The sequence below is a fragment of the Oryx dammah genome, unplaced genomic scaffold (assembly GCF_014754425.2).
Source record: "Oryx dammah isolate SB20612 unplaced genomic scaffold, SCBI_Odam_1.1 HiC_scaffold_4, whole genome shotgun sequence".
NCBI classification, from domain to species: domain Eukaryota; kingdom Metazoa; phylum Chordata; class Mammalia; order Artiodactyla; family Bovidae; genus Oryx; species Oryx dammah.
In genome coordinates, this window is record NW_024070188.1 from 48,681,506 (window position 1) to 48,702,407 (window position 20,902).

The 20,902-nt window shown below is 35.9% G+C and overlaps 1 protein-coding gene across 1 annotated transcript in view; it reads left to right on the forward strand.

Moving 5' to 3' along the window:
- The window catches only part of RNGTT (RNA guanylyltransferase and 5'-phosphatase), a 241,443-nt gene that overhangs the window by 124,789 nt on the left and 95,752 nt on the right, over nucleotides 1–20,902 (forward strand). Inside the window, exon 12 of the mRNA XM_040238814.1 lies at nucleotides 4,372–4,440. Coding sequence (XP_040094748.1) covers nucleotides 4,372–4,440 — 69 coding nt within the window. The remainder of the gene's footprint in view (nucleotides 1–4,371; nucleotides 4,441–20,902) is intronic.

Here is a 20,902-nt window from a genome sequence, read left to right on the forward strand (position 1 = left end):
AGCAGACCCTGGACACTGGAGTCTCAGGGATGGGTTTCCCATCAGTGGGCTGACCTCTTACTCTTGGGAGCCATTTTCCTTTGCACAGATGGGATGTTTTGGCAGGAGCAAGTTTTCCTGCTTTTTATCAATGTAATATTCTTGGACCAGGGCTTTTCTGGACCCTTGTGTAGCTGCAGACGATTTTATCCTCAGATGGCCTTTATTTCATATTAGATAGGGTCTGAGAAGGCTTTTATGTCTGTTTGCAACTAAAATGAGGCTTTGTCATCTTTCTTGCCCTGCCCCCAGTCTTTCCTGTGAATCTTAATAGAAACCTGAGGAATAGAGCTAGTGAGTAGGTTTGGATTCCTCGTGTGTTTGGGGCTTTCAGGGATTCTAAACTGTTAAACTAACTCACACTTGGTTTTTAAAAATTTATCAAATTTTCAGGTTTTCTTTATACCTGCTTTTATGACTTCCAATTTTTCCTCTTATGCTCTTCCAAAAGTGAAAGATGTATTTCATCTTTCTTTGAAGGGCTTGGAATTCAGTTTACTTGGTTTCCTGAAGACCTCAGTCTGCTAATGACCTTAACAAAAGCTATGATTTTACAGATTGTCTGCTTTTTAAAAATGTATTGTCAGGTTAGACAAGTTTTACATTGTAAGTAAAAAATGGAGCTTTTCCATAAATCAGCTTTTTAAAGATGCTGAACACTTTCAGGAAAATGAATACAGACCTAAGGAATGGTTGCGGAGGGGACTTTTCTGATGTGTTATTCAAATCAGTACCTGTAGCTTGAGATAACATCTGCAGTGATAGTCTACTGTGTGAATTGAAGTATGCTATAACTCAGAGACAGCAGTGAAAGTAATGGAAATATATTAATATATTAAGTGACGTAAGTATTGGCTCTAATGATAATGACACTGATGTATAGAAGATGCTCGTAATGAGTTTGGATAAATTTTCTTTCAGAATTTATGACCCCAAAAAGCAATATTTTAAATTTAACATTATTTTACATATTTGATTTCTAATATGAATAATAAATGAATTATATAAATTTGTTATATATATTAATAAAATTTTTATCCCTAAAAAATAATTCCTTCCACCTCAAGAATTTTATCTTCCTTTGTATGTATCTTATTCATGTAGCACGTGCTACAGTACATTTGAAGTCTCTTAAGTTTTAAATGATTATTGGAGGATGTACGTGGGACGTTTCAGGTCTTTAGGGCATTTATTTTAGAGAGTCAGAGACTTTCTTTATTTCCTTGTTTTTAATTAAAGTCTAATTGAAATCTGTTCTGAATGAATTTACTTTGTTAGCTGAGTTGAAGCTGCTGCTGCTGCTGTTGCTGTTCAGTTACTAAGCATGTCCGATTCTTTGCAACTCCATGAACTGCAGCACACCAGACTTTACTGTCCTTCACTATCTCCCAGAGTTTGCATCATGACCATTGAGTCAATGATGCCATCCAACCATCTCATCCTCTGTGGTCCCCTTCTACTCTTGCCCTCAGTCTTTCCCAGCATCAGGGTCTTTTCCAGTGAGTTGAAGCTAGTCGCTTAATTACTGATGGCCTCAGTTTCATTTTCTAGTGAAATGAATAATAATACAAAATTAAAATTATACACCTCATGAGGGGTTGTGTGTTTTGAATTATATAAGGACCAAGCACAAAAACACTTTATACTATAAAGAGTTTATACTTTATATAAAGTATATAAACTTTATATATATAAAGTATAAAGTGTTTATAGAATAAAGACCTTTATATTATAAAAAGGTCTTTTAATATATAATAAGTGATACTGTAAATTATTAAGAAAGAAATATTGTCTAGAGGAATCAATAGGGAGTAAAATGAGTGAAAACAAGGAGTATTTCTTATTTTGACCTAAGAAGTTTCATAGTCCCTTAAATTCTCTGATTCTTAAAAAGTTAGAGTAAAATTAAAAAGAAAGTTACTTCCATTTCTGCAGCAGGTAGCATTATGTTATCTAGAGTCTTGTCAACATATACTTTATACTTTATCTACATGGATAATCCAATATATGAATTGGAGAAATATGCTCTAAGAATGAAAAAGCTATGTTTATGTGCCATAAATGATGGACCTGCAGTAGAAGAACAAATTGTTTAACCTTTAAAAAATACTATTTATAAAGATGATTGTGGCATTTTGTTTTCATTGCTTCATTCCTCAACAGGATTTGTGCTATGAATTTAATAGGTTACCTTTTCTCATGTGATGAAATACAAGATGTATCAATATTATACATCTTTTTCTTATTTGAACCTTTACCCATTAGTTAGTTCATTATAAAAAATCAGTACTTTTAATCCATATTGAATTTTTACTTAGGCAAATTCCCTCTTCACATGGCTAGGTCATTTAAACCTATGAATGAATTAGAGATCAATTTCACATCTGTCCTGAAATTTTTACCTGTCCTGCCAAATTCCAGGTAGCATGGCTCTAAGAGTCCCACTGCAAGCTCCCCACTATCTTAATGTTATAGTAAGAGGAAAGATCAAAACACTACAAGAAAGAAAACACCAAGAGCATTACAGTTGAAAAAAATTGTGGTAAAATATACATAGCATGAAATTGACTGTTTAGCCATGTCTAAGCATATATGTCAGTGACATTAATTACATTCACATTGTTGTGTAGTCATCGTTACCATGTATTTCCAGATCTTTTCCATCTTTCCATACTGAAACTCTGTACCCATCAAACACTAATGCCTCATTTTCCCCTCCCTCTCAGTCTCTCTGATTTCTGTCCCCATGAACTTGACTAAAGAACATTACAGTTTTAAGGAAGTGTAAATTATTCAAACTCAGATTGGTCTTAAAGCAGTTAGAAAGTAGGATAGTTCTTACTTTTCTTTGCTGAACTGCTCCCAGTTTATAGAAATTGCAGATTTCAAGGAATGAAATGGCAGAGAAAATGAAGTCACAGTTTGGGAAGAGAATCACAGATCTTGTGACGTGTGAAATATACTGGAAATCTTGGTTGTCACTTTTGGAATGCACATCTCCCTTTCAGTATAGCGGTTTTAAGAGGATGTGATTGTGATGAAAGATTTTGATTGGATAACACACAGCAGATCCAAAATTTTGGTGGAATATATTTGAATCCTAGAACTCTCCTAAATATTATATCATTTGGCAAGACTCTGGGTAACAGTGTTATTACCTGGCTCTGTGAAAGTATCTTCTGTTCTCTCTCCTACGATGCAGAAATCAGTGTTTAGGTCCTCCATCAGTGATGTACATGTTCAGTTTTTCAGAATAATAAAAGTCTGTGGAAGAGAAGCATTTAAAACAATTGTTCAGAAATAATTAGAGAGCATTGGGCCTATAATTCTGCTTTTCAGTAGATATGGCATTGAAAAAACTGTTGTTTGTATATCATGGTGTGTATTCCTTGCAGTGCAATTTTTTGCTGGAAAAAATACAATAAAGACAAAAAATGAGGCAAAAGTAGGACAGAAAGAAAGGTTAAATTTTCTGCTTGAGGTTTTGCGGAAAACACAGATTATGCATTTTGAAGGTGTAATCCCCATATGTGAACTAACTTGTAGTTACAGATTCTCAGAGAATCTTATTCTCACTCTACCTATCCCCAAGCAAGATTTTCTGCTCTCTTCCTTTGTGGATGCATTTATTTTTAGTCCCTATATTTATTACTTCCCAGAGTTTCTATAGTCATTTTGGTTTTGGCCTCTTTGTCTTGCTATATTTATGCTGGCTCAGCATAGTGAATTTAAAAATATGTTTTATAACTGGAAGTTGGTACTTTTGGACCAGCTTTGTAAGAAAAACTAGAGCTAGGGATGTAATGTATAACACAGTTATGATAATTAATATTGCTGTATATTATATATGAAAGTTGTTAAGAACAAATCCTGAATTCTTATCACAAGGAAAAAATACATTTTTATTTTGTATCTACATAAGATGATAGGTGTTCACTAAGCTTATTGTAATCATTTCATGATACATGTAAGTCACATCATTATGCTGTACACCTACAGTTATGCAGTGCTGTATGTCAATTATATCTTAATAAAACTAGAAGAAGGAAAAATATGTTTTGAATATTTTACCATCATTTTGGTTATTGCAGCTAGGACTATTGTTTGAGATATCTAGCCTGCCATGGAATGGAAATCTTCATATATTAAAAAAAAGAATCTTACAGTATATTAGCCTAGATTCCTCTGGATCACCCTTCTCCCCCATTTTGTATTTCAGTTTTTGAAGCTTATGTATTAAGTTTATTACAAAGCTTAGAAAAAGTTTAAAAACTTTAAAAGTGATTTTTGTGTTGATTATTATAGTTCTAAAAAAATATGTTTATTTCATAGCTACTTGAAGGAAATTTTGCCAAAGAAGTCAGCCATGAAATGGATGGACTTATTTTCCAGCCCACTGGAGTAAGTATATTTGTCTATGTGTGTGTGTGTACATGTACATGTATATATGTATATCCATGCACACACATGCATGTATATATAAAGTATAGTTTTCTTAGATATGTTTACTTAGGATTGATTAGTGCTATAATCAGTTTTTCCTTAAAACAAATGGTTCATTATAAAATAAAGTATTTCCTTTATATTAAATATTTATTATAGCAAAATGAATAGTTGTTCACGTTTGACTTATCTTAGGAAATAAATACAGCTGATCATTTTATTTTTTAAAATTAGTCTTTTATTATAATTAGTTTTCTTACTATTCTTGCAAGATGAATGTTAACTTATGTTTCTTTACTAGAAATCTACTAATAACCTTATGTAAATAAATGCTTATTTCTTTCTGTAGCCCAATATATCTTGTAAGTATTAATTATGTTTAAAACTTCATTTTGTCACGGATGAGTAAAATTCAGAGTTATCAGTATTTGAAGAAAAACAGTTCTTTGCGTGTTTATTCCATGTCACCAGCACAATGGTCAAATCATATATTTGGAGTAAATTCTGTTTTACTCTATGGTAAGATTTTTCACCCTCTGCACTATTGACATTTTTGGCCCGATAGTTCTTTGCTGTGTGGAGCTGTCCTGTGTGTGGTAGGATGTTTCGTAGCATCTTTGGTCTGTACATATCAGATGTCAGTATTAGCTCTCCCTCTCACCCCTCCAGGTTGTGACAACCAAACATGCATACATTCACTGCCTCCTTTCCCCTGCAAGGCAAGTTTGCCTTCACTTGAGAACCTGTGCTCTGTGCGGCAGTGCTTCTCAAAACTGTGACCTGTGAACAAGGTGGCATTAACACCACTCAGGAAGCTGTTATAAATGTCGCTTACCCAGACCTACTGTTGAGAGACACTGGGAAATGGGCGTCCAGCAATTGGTGCTTTAACAAGCTCTCCAAGTGACTCTGACATGTGTTCAAGTATGAGAACCACTGGCTTTCTAGGAAAGAGTTGCATTTTATGTGCTCCACCTTGTCATAAGCTGCATTTTGCCTTCACTATCTCCTTAGAAATAAGGATGTGAACTAATTGTGAAGTTACGTAGAGAGACATCAAACTAGATATCTGGGGTAAAGGGAAGAGGACTAATATTTTCAAACATTATGTATTAATATGCTTTACTATTTAGTAAAACTGCAAATTTGGTGATATGTCACTGGCTTCTGTCTTCATCCCGCTTGTCAAGCAGGTGGAAGGAAGAATCTTATGTCGTTGAAGGAGGAGGAGATGGAGGAGAGTTAGAGGCTGGGGACAGAAATAGTAGAAAGTTTTAGGAAGATAGAGTTTAGATCTTTGAGTTCCAGTATTTTTAAGCCTTATCTCCCTGGACTGAAAGAAGTAAAATCTAACTATAAAAGGAATTAGGGTGTTTCATACTGTTAATACTCATGGTTCAGACCTATTCATGATTTTTACCCAGTCTGTTCCCAGTCTGTCTGATTTTTACCCAGTACCAGATCTCCCTTTTCACCCCCTCGTAACCTTCTCAGTACATATCTATTCCATATGTTAAGTAGCCCATTCTGGGGAACCCGACAGGAATTCCTCTGCTTTCCTGTCCTTCCCCACAGGCACTTCACATTCAGTCTTTATTTATTTCACCTACTTTCTAGTTTTCAAAAGGTTGTTTTCTGCTGTTGTCTACTCTCCTGATTTTCCTTTTCTACTGATATCTCTTTCCTATAACTCCCATTCTCGCGAAGTTTCAAATCAAAGTGGATATAAATGCACGTGTTTAATCCACCACATTTATCAGAAAGTCCTCCAAGCTTCTCACAATGTGGTATTGCATCTGTTGGGTTCCTTGAGCCAACAATTCAAGTAAATGAAGAAAGGGACTATTTTGAATGACCAACTTAGCAATTTAAGGGAGGCTACATAGAGCAGAGAGAAGGTGCTGGTCAGGAATGGACAAAACTTGACTTTTATTAATAATCTTCAGTCTGTTCTCTAATGCTACAGAAATATTCCAGAGGCAAATGAAGGGTGAAAAATGAAGAGGATTCTTAGTGCTTCTACTTGTGTAAAAACTCCTGGCCTTCATTTGTTTGGTGCTAGTTACTTGAAACTGGGGCCTCCCTGGTGGCTCAGATGGTAAAGAATTTGCCTGCAGGGCGGGAGAACTGGGTTTGATCCCTCAGTTGGGAAGATCCCCTGGAGGAGGGCATGACAACCCACTCTAGTATTCTTGCCTGGAGAATCCCCATGGGCAGAGTAACCTGGTGGACTACAGTCCATGGGGTCATAAAGAGTTAGACATGACTGAGTGACTAAGCACACACGCACACTTACAACTTAGCAAGGAGTTACTTCTGCTTCATTACAGTAATTATAGTGAGGGAACTGAAGTCAAAGATAGAAGATATTACTAGTGCTAAAAAAAATCCTGGCAAAATATTGAAGAAGAGTGACAAAGGTACTATATTAAAGTGATGATTCTATTGAGGGTGAAGCCCCAAGCACGAGCTTAGAAGAAAGTTCATTCACATTTTGATTTAATGTTCTGTTTTTCAGAGACATAACCTTGTAACACATCCAGTATCACACTTAGTTTATAACTGTTATTAGAAAGAGGACAAGTAAAGCTAATTGATGGTATATTGAGGAAAATAAAGCTTAGGATATTTCTTTTTTTTTTTTTAGTGTGGGATAATTGCTTTACTGAATTTTATTGTTTTCTGTCAAACCTCAACATGAATCAGCCATAGTTACACATATATCCCCTCCCTTTTGAACCTCTCTCCCATCTCCCTCCCCTTCCCACCCCTCTAGGTTGATACAGGGCCCCTATTTGAGTTTCCTGAGCCACACAGCAAATTCCCGTTGGCTATCTATATTACATATGATAATGTAAGTTTCCATGTTACTCTTTCCATTACATCTCACCCTCTCTTCCCCTCTCCCCATGGCTATAAGCCTTTTCTCTATTTCTGTTTCTCCATTGTTACCCTGTAAATCAATTCTTCAGCACTGTTTTTCTTTCTTATTTATTTATTTATTTTTTACTTTACAATTCTGTATTGGTTTTGCCATACATTGACATGAATCCACCATGGGTGTACATGCGTTCCCAAACATGAGCCCCCTCCCACCCCCCTCCCCACAGCATCTCTCTGGGTCATCCCCGTGTACCAGCCCCAAGCATGCTGTGTCCTGCATCAGACATAGACTGGAGATTCGATTCTTACATGATATTATACATGTTTCAATGCCATTCTCCCAAATCATCTCACCCTCTCCCTCTCCCTTGCATTCCTATACACTAATAATGAGAAAGTAGAAAAAGAAATTAAGGAAACAGTTCCATTCACCATTGCAACAAAAAGAATAAAATACTTAGGAATATATCTACCTAAAGAAACTAAAGACCTATATATAGAAAACTGTAAAACACTGATGAAAGAAATCAAAGAGGACACTAATAGATGGAGAAATATACCATGTTCATGGATCGGAAGAATCAATATAGTGAAAATGAGTATACTACCCAAAGCAATTTACAAATTCAGTGCAATCCCTATCAAGCTACCAGCGATATTTTTCACAGAACTAGAACAAATAATTTCAAGCACCGTTTTTCTAAATTCCATGCATTAGAATACAGTACTTATCTTTCACTTTCTGACTCACTTCACTCTGTATAATAGGTGCTAGGTTCATCCACCTCATCAGAACTGACTCAAACGTGTTCCTTTTTATGGCTAAATATTATTCCATTGTGTATATGCACCACAAATTATTTATCCATTCATCTGTTGATGGACATCTACATTGCTTCCATGTTCTAGCTATTGTAAATAGTGCTGCAATGAACAGTGGGTTCAGATTGTATTACAAAGCTACAGTCATCAAGACAGTGTGATATTGGCATAAAAACAGAAATATAGACCAAAGGAACAAGATAGACAGCCCAGAAATAAACCCATGTGCCTATGGGTACCTTATTTTTGACAAAGGAGGCAAGAATATACAGTGGGGCAAAGGCAGCCTCTTCAATAAATGGTGCTGGGAAAACTGGATAGCTCCGTGTAAAAGAATGAAATTAGAGCACTTTCTAACTCCATACACAAAGATAAACTCAAAATGGATTAAAGACCTAAATGTAAGACCAGAAACCATAAAACTCTCAGAGGAAAACATAGGCAGAACACTCGATGACATAAATCAAATCATGATCCTCTATAACCCACCTCCTAGAGTTCCCTGCTGGCTCAGAGGTTAAAGTGTCTGCCTGCAATGCGGGAGACCTGGGTTCGATCCCTGGGTCAGGAAGATCCCCTGGAGAAGGAAATGGCAACCACTCCAGTATTCTTGCCTGGAGAATCCCATGGACAGAGGAGTCTGGTGGGCTACAGTCCATGGGGTCACAAAGAGTCAGACACGACTGGGCGATTTCACTCACTCACTCACTCACTCACTCACTCACTCTATGACCCATATCCTAGAGTAATGGAAATAAAAACAAAAGTAAACAAATGGGACCTGATTAAACTTAAAAGCTTTTGCACAGCAAAGGAAACTCTGCTGCTGCTGCTGCTAAGTCGCTTCAGTTGTGTCCGACTCTATGCGACCCCATAGATGGAAAGGAAACTCTAAGCAAGGTGAAAAGGTGAAAAGACAGCCCTCAGAATGGGAGAAAGTAATAGCAAATGAAACAACTGACAAAGGATTAATTTCCAGAATATTCAGGCAGCTCATACAACTCAATACTAGGATATTTCTTTGTGTTTATAAAGAAGTGTATCGGTATCTGGTATTCACTAAAACACAGCAGTCATTAATTATCAGGAAAGCCTCAATTTTTAAAAAAAGTAGATTAAATTGTATTTATAGAATTATAGAAAATCAAAGATGAAAAGGTACTTCTAAGATTATCACTTCTAAGCCCACTGGTTTCAAAACATGAAGTTCTAAATTTCTGGGTTTCTGTGAACTGCCTCAGGGGACCATGTACAGGTATAGGTTACTATGTAAGCATTCTGTTTACATGTTTTGTTTATATGCATTCTGTTTATATCATGACAACCCTGATTTATTTCTTTTATATATTGTACTTCTGGATGATTGTGTTTTAGAAAGGACTTCATCTATATAAATACCATTTGAATCAGCTACTTTTTTGAAAGGTCTCCAGTGATCTTTCTTCCTTACAATATCAAGTTCATTTTCAGCCTTTTTCTTGCTGGATTATCTAGTGGTAGTCTGTACCACTGTCCACACTTCCTTACAATACTCTCTGACATGGCTTCTGAAACATCACATACTCCTGATTCCTTTCAGTCTCATGCCATTTCTTCTCCGTCTCACTCAAGGTCTCTGTCTTCTGCTAGTTATCAAAGTTTTGAGTTTCTAAAGGCTCTGTATGCTGGACCTTCATTTTTTCTCAAGCTCCACTCTCTCCCTGGAAGTCTCATTCGCACCCGTGGCTCGATTATCTCTTGTAAGCCTGTGACTCAGTTTTGATTTTTGTTTAAGCTCCAGATTTGTTTATCTAATTGCCTACCCTGATATCACCTTTTCAGTTTTTCAGACAACACCAGAAATCACCGTACAGCTGAACTCCCATCTCTATTCCCCAAGCAACAAACCAACATAGAGACTACACAATGATCTTTTCCTGATATTTCCTCTCTCAGTTGCTTAAATGCAGTTACTTGAGTGAGAAATCTAGATGTCGTCTTGACACCTTCCCCTCTTTTATCCATCTGATCCATCTCCAAGTCTTGCTTTAGGTCCTAAATCTCTCTTAAATTATTCCCTTTTCTCTTCATTACCACTGCCACACTTCAGTCTCACTTGTCATTCATTGCCTCTTGCCTGGACCACTGCAGCAGCATCCTAACTGGTCCTGCAGCCTCCACTTTGTCATCCTCTTGTCTTTATCATGCTGCATTCACAGTGATCTTCTTCCTTTATCTCTAGCGATTTTACTCTTGCTTTTATGTTAAAGACCATACCTAGATTTGAAGCCAGCTTACTCTCTTATCACATGCTGCCTTTTTGTTTCCCTCTGTGTTTTGCTGATGTGAAAATAACTGATATTTTTATTTAAAGGTGACAGTTATATTACTTTATTCATCAACAGTGTTTTAAACAAATTGAAGTATATTTGCTAAAATATTTAAATATTTTGAGAAAAATGGGTATTTTCTCCAAAGAAAAAATTAACTGTTTAATATAAACCTCTATTGTTTACAAGTGTTAAGGCTCAAACTTTGATCATGCTGAGGTGATGATTTTTTAAAAGAAGTATCTTCAAATTGAATTTTCCATCTGGTTATAGTCTACATCATAAACCAAATAGGTTCTATTAGACTCTTACATATAAGGTTTTCAGTTTTATGATTTCACTGACATTTTGAATTGTTAATCTTTTGCGGTTTGTCATCTAAAAATGAATATTTTAAGGTGGCCATTGGCACTTTAATATGCTATAGGTAGTAGATCTTTTACTTGACAGATATTAGATCTTTCAAGTTAATTTACAAAGTTCATAATGCTTATTTGTTTAAAGCTTTTGCAAGAGAATTTTAATAACTCATGTAGCATAGTAAATTTTTATTTGTAGTAGTAACTGATTAATTTATAACCATTTAAAAATTGTGTTTGATTTTACTTTTTTCATCTAGAGACACATTTATAGATTAGAATTTTTGTGCCATTAATAATCCCTCACTATGAAATAAAAACAGGATTATATGCAATGAATTGCAAAATAGACATGCTAGTAAAAACTTAAAATCTTTTCTTTGATTATAAAAGACTTTTTCTTGTTTTACTGCCAGCTATATTGTGATTAATAAAACATATAATTGTTTCTGTGTTGAATCTAGAGTATTTATTCTCAAGCAGTAGTGATAGAATTGTTTGTTTGTTTTTTGTGTTTTCATTACTATCTTGATTTTATGTATGGTGGGTCAGCTTGATTTTATGTTTCTCACATTAATCAGTTTGCATGTAAATTGAGTCAGCTTTGATTTTAATATTGCTTTCTTATGAAATATTAATGTTTTTATTAAATCTTTACTACTGCCAGGTATATTGAATGTTATGGATAGATTGTAAAATGAAAATTGGAATTAGTTAATGTCTTGTCTTGAAGTACATGACGAATTAGAGTGGTTTTCCTCTGTAGCAGAGATGATGTTACCATGGTGAGAGCTTCTGTTGCCATGACATTTGCTTGCATATTTTGATAGGTCTTCAATTGAAGAAGGGCTCTGTTTCCTGGCAGACTGGAAAAGTGTCATTCTAGCCTTTCCCCCAATATATTATTTTTTATTGAAAAATATATAATTTCCAAAGAATTGTAATAGTGAACTGCCAAGGAAGAAAATGCACCTTGATATTTTTTATTTTTATTTTTTTCTTTTTCAACTTTTGGAACACAGCAAAATAGTCTTAGCTTGCTTTTTTTTAAGGAGGAAAAAAGGAGAAGAATATTATTGTTCTAGCTTTCTTAATAAATAAAACATTTGCTTTTCCATCGAATTTTGTTGATAAACAGCTAAAGGTGAATAATTTGTGATCAGCCTCTGCTAGATATAGATATGTAATGTTACTGTACAACAAAAAAACACTGCTAATGATGATATATTCGTAGCAGAGAAAAGGAGAAGTAAACATAAATAAGGACTTAACTTAAAAATGAATCAGTGAATTCCAAGAGGGTAACTATATAAAGTGCAAAATCGATTTTCATGTAAATGATACATATTAAACACAATGAATTAAGGATAGTTCCTTTTAAAAAATAATTTATGTTTAAGTTTGAAATAGTAATGGTAGATATTTTTAAAATTATGTTTTACAGTGATATATTTTTAATTTTAACCAGATAATACACTTTAACATGCAGTAAGAAAAATATGGAGAAGAAAGTCTCCTTCTCATTCTCCTCCCCTCTCTCAGTTATCTTCTGTTGTATTTAACTTATCTTCACATAGTTTTTTTATGTATTTGTAAGTAAATATAAATTTGTTAATACATTTTTATTTCCACTCCACTTTTCAAGAAAGGTAGCACATTATTTTGCACTTTGCTTTTCAGAATTTGTCCAGCCATATATTTTAATGTATATTTTGTCAGTGATCTAATTTGAGAATCTTGGGATGTATTGGAATCAGCAGAAGGATAGGACTTGTTACTGACACCCCCATCCCATATGCTTATGGCAGTTCAGACTTTTAGGAGGAAATACTTAAAAACATAACATTTTGTCGATTTAGAATAAATTTTCCTTTCCTCGTCAAAGTTCATTGAGAACTTCAGTGGGGCTTTTTGCTAGTAAACTGGTTCATTTTATAAAAGTGCAAGTTGAAGTATACTATAATGAGTACATCTTTACACCAGCTGATTCTTCTGCAACAAACTGATTTCTTCCTTTCTGTATTACTCCCATTCAGCCTTTGAATACCAAATTAGGTGTGGCTTCCTTAGGGAAGCCTGGCTGACTCGGTGAGTGTGTCTCTCCCTGTGTTCTTAAAATGCTCTTCCTCATGGCAGTACTAGGAGCAGAGATAATTGTTTTAATGATATGCAGCACAAATTAGCAAAAAAGAAGGGTAACGTACTGGATGTATAAATAGTGACTATGCTGCAGATATCACTCGTATCTAGAGTTTGATCCCCTATCAGTAGATGACTTTTATTCGGATTTGTGTCCACCAGAGAAGAGGAGAAACACTGTGAGAATCGGCTGACTTACCAGATGGCAGTAGTCTTGATTATTAAGGCAGAATTAATCTTGAGAAATTTTTGTAATATATTGGCTCTTGTGTCAATTAGGTGACTACTATATTGCTGAGTAAGAAGTAATAAAAATGGATAAAGGCAGGGTTTCTGCCCTCAAAGGGCTTACACTGTATGAAGAAACTTGGCCCAGCAGCAAGGTGAGAAACGTGCAGACTGCTGGAATGGCAGAGGCACTTTGGTGGGTCCAGGGAGTAGGGGCAACGTGCACTGGGAGATGGGGCCTGTGCTACAGATGGGACGGGATTCTTGGTTCACTGGTGCCTGAGTGGGAGAGATGCTGACGTTTACTTTGTTGTCTGAGCTCCCTCTTCCCAGTAGCCAGGGCATTGCCAGTTGTTTGTCTCTCCTACTCACCACTCCACACAAAAAGAGGCAAAAGTAATTAGAAAACAACTGACTTAAAATTGGTTCCTTTTGAAACAGTTTTATATCATGAGACCTTCCAACCCAATCTTCCATTATTTGCTTTTAGACAGATTTTATATATATAATTTTTTTTTTTAAATAATGGAAAGATTTCTGTGATTTGGGCATTTTCTTGACAAATTGGACTATTCTGGTTATCAGTTTCCTTATCTGTAAAACAAAAGGAGTTTGCTGCATGCATATTAAAAAAACAAGAAGCAAGAAGAAATTAATTAGACTTGTGAATCAGACAGTAAAATTAGTAATATGAATGTATTTTGAGTAATTTTTCCATGCTGAATAATCCAAGACACTGCATGAATTCTGTAATATTAAATTTCACCCTCAAATCACAACTTCACTTTCCATAAGGTAGAAAACTTTTATAAGTAAATGAGAAATGTCAACAGGCTTTTGAAAATGCAGTTTTCTTCCCTTGCTTCTTTCTATGATAGCTCTCCTTACTGGTCTCTACCAACTTTGTGACTTTTTAGAAATGAAATGCCAAGTGGTTGTCTTGAGTTATATTTTTTTAGGTGATGGACTATTCCTTCTACATCAATAAGAACAGCATAGAGTACCAAGATAATTTAGTCTCAGAAGACTTAAGCAAACTTCCCCTCAAGTCAGGTATACTTGTAGTCTCATTGCCTAGAATTTCCTTGTAACCTTATTATTCTTCAAAATTCAGTTCATGCAATTTTCTTATTCGCGAAAACTTCCTTTACCCCTGCCCCCTGATTCTGGTGTTTCTCTGTTGTTCTTCCTCAGCAGCTTTGTTTATGTTCATTTGAGCACCTCTATAATGCTCTTGGAATTTATATTAAAAGCCTCACTGTGGTTGAACTCGGTTCCTTGAGAGAATTTGTATCTTTCCCATCTAGTGAGTTACTGGGCACATAGTAGGTAGGTAGTGTTAAGGATTTTTCCTCCATACAGGGTATTTATGTGTCTTATTTTGCAAAATAGGTATTTATATTTGCATCTCAATGAAACTTGGGCAAAGGATATAACCAAGTTGCTAAATCTAGAATTGTTTTACTTTTCTGCCCAGTAGAATTACCAAAGAGGATTTTTTTCTGCTTCCTTTAAAACTAAATGCTAGAACAACAACAAAAATAAAACCAATATATGGCAAGATCAGGGCTCTTTCTTAGCTTAAGTGTAGGGCCTGGAATATGTGTTATGATAAACTGCTCACATTTAACGAGTGGAAAGAGTAGCATAAACTGCAAAGTATTTAAGGTTATCTTTGGTCTACATATGCTGTCTTTAGGCAAGCAAAATGTTATTGTTACATTTTTCTAAGCGAGATAGATGAAGCCCAGACTTTGAATTTACTTAAAATCATAAAGTTAGTAGAGGTAAAGAAGAACCAGATATATTGTCCTCTATGTTGTTATTACTGCTGGCTTCCTTTAGATCAGAGTTTCTCAACTTTGGTACAATTGACATTTTGGGTTGGATAATTCTTTGTTGTGGGCAGCTTGCTGCCTTATGCATTGTAGGTTGTTTAGAAACATCCCTGGCCTCTGCCCACTAGATGGCAGTAGCTCACCCTTTCCTCCCCAATGTGACAACCAAACATGTAGGCATTGCCAGACGTCCTCTGGGGGGTAAAACCTCTAATTGAGAACCACTGCTTTATACAGCAGATATATCACTTATGTCTCCATTGTTTTCCTCTCTATTTTAGTTTTAGAGGATTTCTTTGGCACATGGCCATCCTCTACCTCTAAGCCAAGTTCTGCTCTCATTTGGTAAACACGTTCCTAAACATCTTACTTGTTTGCCTGACGTTTGCTTTCATTACTTTTTTTTTTTAAAGATAATAGTGGACATCTCGGGTAATATTGATAATTGCTTTCAGATATAATCTATCTAATTTTTTATTTGACAGTTCACCTGGTAAAATCAGATTTGTTTCTATAGAACTAAGTATTATATGTATCAGTTTCAGGTTCGATGCATGAGACAGGGTGCTCAGGGCTGGTGCACTGGGATAACCCTGAGGGATGGGATGGGGAAGGAGGTGGGAGGGGGGTTCAGGATGGGGAACACATGCATACCCATGGCTGATTCATGTCAATGTATGGCAAAAACCACTACAATATTGTAATTAGCCTCCAATTAAAATAAATTTTTTAAAATGAAAATAAATATACCTTTGAAAATTATTTTAATCTAGATGCATGCTGGTGAATTTAATGAAATTAAAATGCCTTATGCCCTCATTACACTTGGTAAAATGTGGCTTGGAAGAATGTTTCTGTACCCTTGTTTATATTTAGCAAGATTCTGTATTTCAAGTTTGATAACTCACAAATATTTATTTTTAAAAGACTTAAATCCTTGTATTTTATAATATCTTTTCCCTTATTATTTTGAGGAACTTGAAAGGATGTTTTAATAGTTATTGATATATATAATCTTTTATGAATAGTGATTTGTCATTTCATAATCTAGAATATTCTGTTTAAACATAAATTTAAATATGTGCTTGTGCTAAGTTGCTTCAGTCGTGTCTGACTCTTTGTGACCCCATGGATTGTAGCCCTCCCAGGCTCCTCTGTCCATGGAATTCTCCAGGCAAGAAGATGAGTGGGTAGCCATTCCCTTCTCCAGGGGTTCTTCCCAACCTAGGGATCGAACCTGGGTCTCCTGCATTGCAAGCAGATACTTTACAGTCTGAGCCACCAGGGAAGCCTACATTTAAATATACTTGAGACTAATGTTTTAAAATAAGTTTTAAAAATTTTCACTTTATTATTTTTTATTATTTATCAAGTATTTATTGAGCATTTTACTAATTGTTTTGCAGGCATATGATTAGACATGATTTTACTGAAGTAAAATTTATATTCTAATAGACATTTAAATACATTTTACTCATGGAAATTGTTTTGCTTTTGCATTTATTTTCAATAATTGAGAACTGCAATGTTTTAAATATATAGTTTTCTAAAAATTTTTATCAGACATTTCATTAACTTTCATAAAAGTGCTTTGAAATTCTCAGTCATGTCAAATCTAGTATTTCAGATGAACATAAATGGTTTGGTTAGAGTCAGATGAAGAATGGCTAACATTTCTGAATTATTGCTTTGTAAAAATGGAAGAGCTAGTATATCTATTCTCCACTGGATGATTTCCAGAGAGAAAAATGTAAAGGATCCTTAGTATCTATTTTACAATTAGCATTATGTTAAAATTATTTTTAGAATTATTCAGTTCAGTTCAGTTCAGTCGCTCAGTCGTGTCCGACTCTTTGCGACCCCATGAATCACAGCACGCCAGGCCTCCCTGTTCATCACCATCTCCCGGAGTTCACTCAGACTCACGTCCATCGGGTCCGTGATGCCATCCAGCCATCTCATCCTTGGTCGTCCCCTTCTCCTCCTGCCCCCAATCCCTCCCAGCATCAGAGTCTTTTCCAGTGAGTCAACTCCTCTCATGAGGTGGCCAAAGTACTGGAGTTTCAGCTTTAGCATCATTCCTTCTAAAGAAATCCCAGGGTTGATCTCCTTCAGAATGGACTGGTTGGATCTCCTTGCAGTCCAAGGGACTCTCAAGAGTCTTCTCCAACACCACAGTTCAAAAGCATCAATTCTTCAGTGCTCAGCCTTCTTCACAGTCCAACTCTCACATCCATACATGACCACAGGAAAAACCATAGCCTTGACTAGACGAACCTTAGTCGGCAAAGTAATGTCTCTGCTTTTGAATATGCTATCTAGGTTGGTCATAACTTTTCTTCCAAGGAGTAAGCGTCTTTTAATTTCATGGCTGCAGTGACCATCTGCAGTGATTTTGGAGCCCAAAAAAATAAACTCTGACACTGTTTCCACTGTTTCCCCATCTATTTCCCATGAAGTGATGGGACCGGATGCCATGATCTTTGTTTTCTGAATGTGAGGTACCCATTATAAAATATTTTGGGATTTTCCAGGTGGCGCTAATGGTAAAGAATCTGCCTGCCAGTGTAGGAGACAGACACAGGTTTGATTCCTGGGTTGGGAAGATCTCCTGGAGAAGGGTATGGCAACCCACTCCAGTATTCTTGCCTGGAGAATCCCATGGACAGAGGAGCCTGGTGGGCTACAGTCCATAGGGTTGCAAAGAGTTGGACATGACTGAAGTGACTTAGCAAGCAAGAAATATTTTAAAGCTGTACAATCCTAGCTTTAACATTTCCTAGATTTAAGAACTTAGATTGGTATTGGTTTCTAAGTGTTCTCATACTAGTCATATGAATAAATAAGGAACAGAAGTAAATGATGGTTGGTTTGTAAATATGACATTCCCTTGGCAGAGGTTGTAAATGGGGATGGTGTGGGATGCTGACACTCCTTTCTGCCCCTCAATCCTTTCTTACCCTTCACCACTATAGGGAACTACACTTACTACTAAAAGGTCTGTAATGTTTCTGTCAGATAGACTTTATTAGAAAACAGACTAAATTTTTAAAATTAGTTTTATTAATGGGATCATAATTGGAAAATTTAGCAATTTTAACATTTATAAAAATATTTATATTCAGTAAGTATAAAGAGATTCATCTGTGATCATCCTGAAGGATATGTGTTACATGAATGAGCCTCAGGGCAAATAAATGAATGAAAGCTTCCACTGAAATATTATATATTTGATTTTATGTTTGTTCAGGTTTAAATACAAGACTTAGGAAAATAGTGTGTATTATGTTCTTAAATTTACTACAGAGAAAAAATAATTTTTTCAATCAACTCCAGTGATTGTCTTTCTTTAGCAAAACTTGATACACTAAATTTGTCATTATATGGACTTCTGTTTCAAATAAGTGATCCTATGACTAGGGTTTTTGCATTTTTAAAATTTCTAAAAATCTGTTAGAATTCAATTTGACTTGTATTTCTAAAAAATATTAGTAGTGAGAACACTTAGCAGTTTTCCCTTCCTATCTTTCTCATAATATGGCCTCACTGAATTGACATAGTTTCCACTCCTTCAGGGGAGTCTATATTTTTCTATCTGAGTGTTTTGCTCATATTTACTTTCTGCTGTAATCTGTGTTAGTGAATATTACTCATTATTGTTCATTCCTCTTTAAGTACATAACCTCCCAAGTAAAAGATTTTTTCGTTTTACTGTGTTCCTAGAATACATTTAAAACAGTTTTTCCCCTATTCTGTCGTCTCTTTAATTACATGGGTAGTATTGTTCAACATTTCCACAACTTTTATATCACTGCAAACAAGTTTTATAACCATTATGTAATAACTCTACTTCTGCCCAGTCCATCCATCCCTCCTCCCCTACTGCCTCCACCCACTACTCCTGGTGCCTCAGATCTACTTCCTCTCCCTGTGAATTTGCCTACTGTGGATATTTCTTTCTTTCTTTTTTTTTTTTAATTTGAGGCGAATTACAATATTGTAGTGTTTTTTGCCGTACATTGACATGAATCAGCCATGAGTGTACATGTGTTCCCCATCCTGACCCTTCCTCCACCACCCTCCCCATCCCATCCCTCAGCGTCATCCCAGTGCACCAGCTCTGAGCACCCTCTCTCATGCATTGAACCTGGACTGGCGATCTGTTTCACATATGATAATATACATGTTTTAATGCTGTTCTCTCAAATCATCCCACCCTCGCCTTCTCCTGCCGGGAGCCACCACGGGAGATCCCACCCATGACAAGGTCATGTGGAAGAGAACTGTTAAGCAAGGCTTCAGAACTCAACGGGCTCCCTAGGCTTTCTCGAGCATCTACCCCAAAACCAGAATCTGTCTGTTTTACTATTTCATGACTTTCACCAACTCCTCTGACATCAACAGGGGTCTATTCCTGACCACCTTTCTCTGGAAAAAATCAACTTAGGGCTGTAGCTAATAAGTCTCCTGGACATGAGAGAAATATTTCAAATCAAACCCCTCTGTTAGCATTATAGCTTGCTTGGCAGGTATATCCAGACTCTTGCAGCTACGCATATGATTATTTATATCCTCCCAACTGTGAGAGGCATGAAAAGCCTAAAACATAGAGCCTTTCAAAGAGTTAAAAGTTATTAGAGTAGTGTTAATGTAGGATTTCATTATTTGGCCAATGCTTGTTGCTAAGTTCCCATATCTCTTACCCACTCTGCACCTGGGAGTGCATTAGTTAACATAGTTAGAATGTAAAAAAGATAAGTATAGCCTTAAATTTAACCACATCAGACTTTTGAGCTAATTGGTTCTTTCTTGTAAATCACTGCACCTTTGCTTCATAAAAATGTAACTCTGTTTAATACTTTTTGAGGCTGACATAGATTAGAAATATAAAAAAAAACATTTCAAAAAAAATAAGTTTTCTGGTTAAAAAGCCTTTATCAAAAGAGGGTCATAAAATGTTCACAGGCCTCCAAGAACAAAAGATAATATACACAATATTGTTTATAAAAAAGGTTTGCAGAAAAATCCTGGTTTCGATAAAGACAAAACAGATATAATGTTTGGGCTGACTCTATATGACTTTGCATCTTTCATTTCCCTCTATGTACAAGTAAAGGTATAAAAGACCCTTTTAAAAATAAAAACAGTGGACCTTGCTTAAAAAAGCTTGGTCACCCCGTGTTTTTCTTTTTTTTCTTTCTTACTCTCTTTTCCAGGCTGATCCCTTGGAGCATAGAGGCTCCCTGCGTTCACTTATCTGCCCAGGTTTCTAACACCTGAACGGAAAGATGTTCTGCGTCTTTACTCTCTCGGGAGACCGAGAAGGCACCTATGGCCTCCTTAAACAGGGCAAACTTGTCTCAAAGTTTTATTGGGTTTCTATATAAACCAAGGAATATCAGCCTCTTTCACTCCTCTATTTTCTTATCTACAATATTCTTTCCTTATCTCTCTCTAAATCATCTGCTGACACCGTTTTTCCTTCAGGTTCCCCTGGATCCTGTGGGGGCTGGACCCCAGCATTCTCCCACAGAATCCAAAAGTCTGTTCTTTTCATCTGTGTCTCTTTCGCTGTCTCACATATAGGGTCATTGTTACCATCTTTCTAAATTCTGCTTATATGTGCTGATATACTGTATTGGTGTTTTTCTTTCTGACTTACTTCGCTCTGTATAATAGCCTCCAGTTTCATCCACCTCATTAGATGGATTCAAATGCATTCTTTTTAATAGCTGAGTAATATTCCATTGTGTATATGTACCACAGCTTCTTTATCCATTCATCTGCCAGTGGACATCTAGGTTGCTTCCATGTCCTGGCTGTTGTAAACAGTGCTGCGATG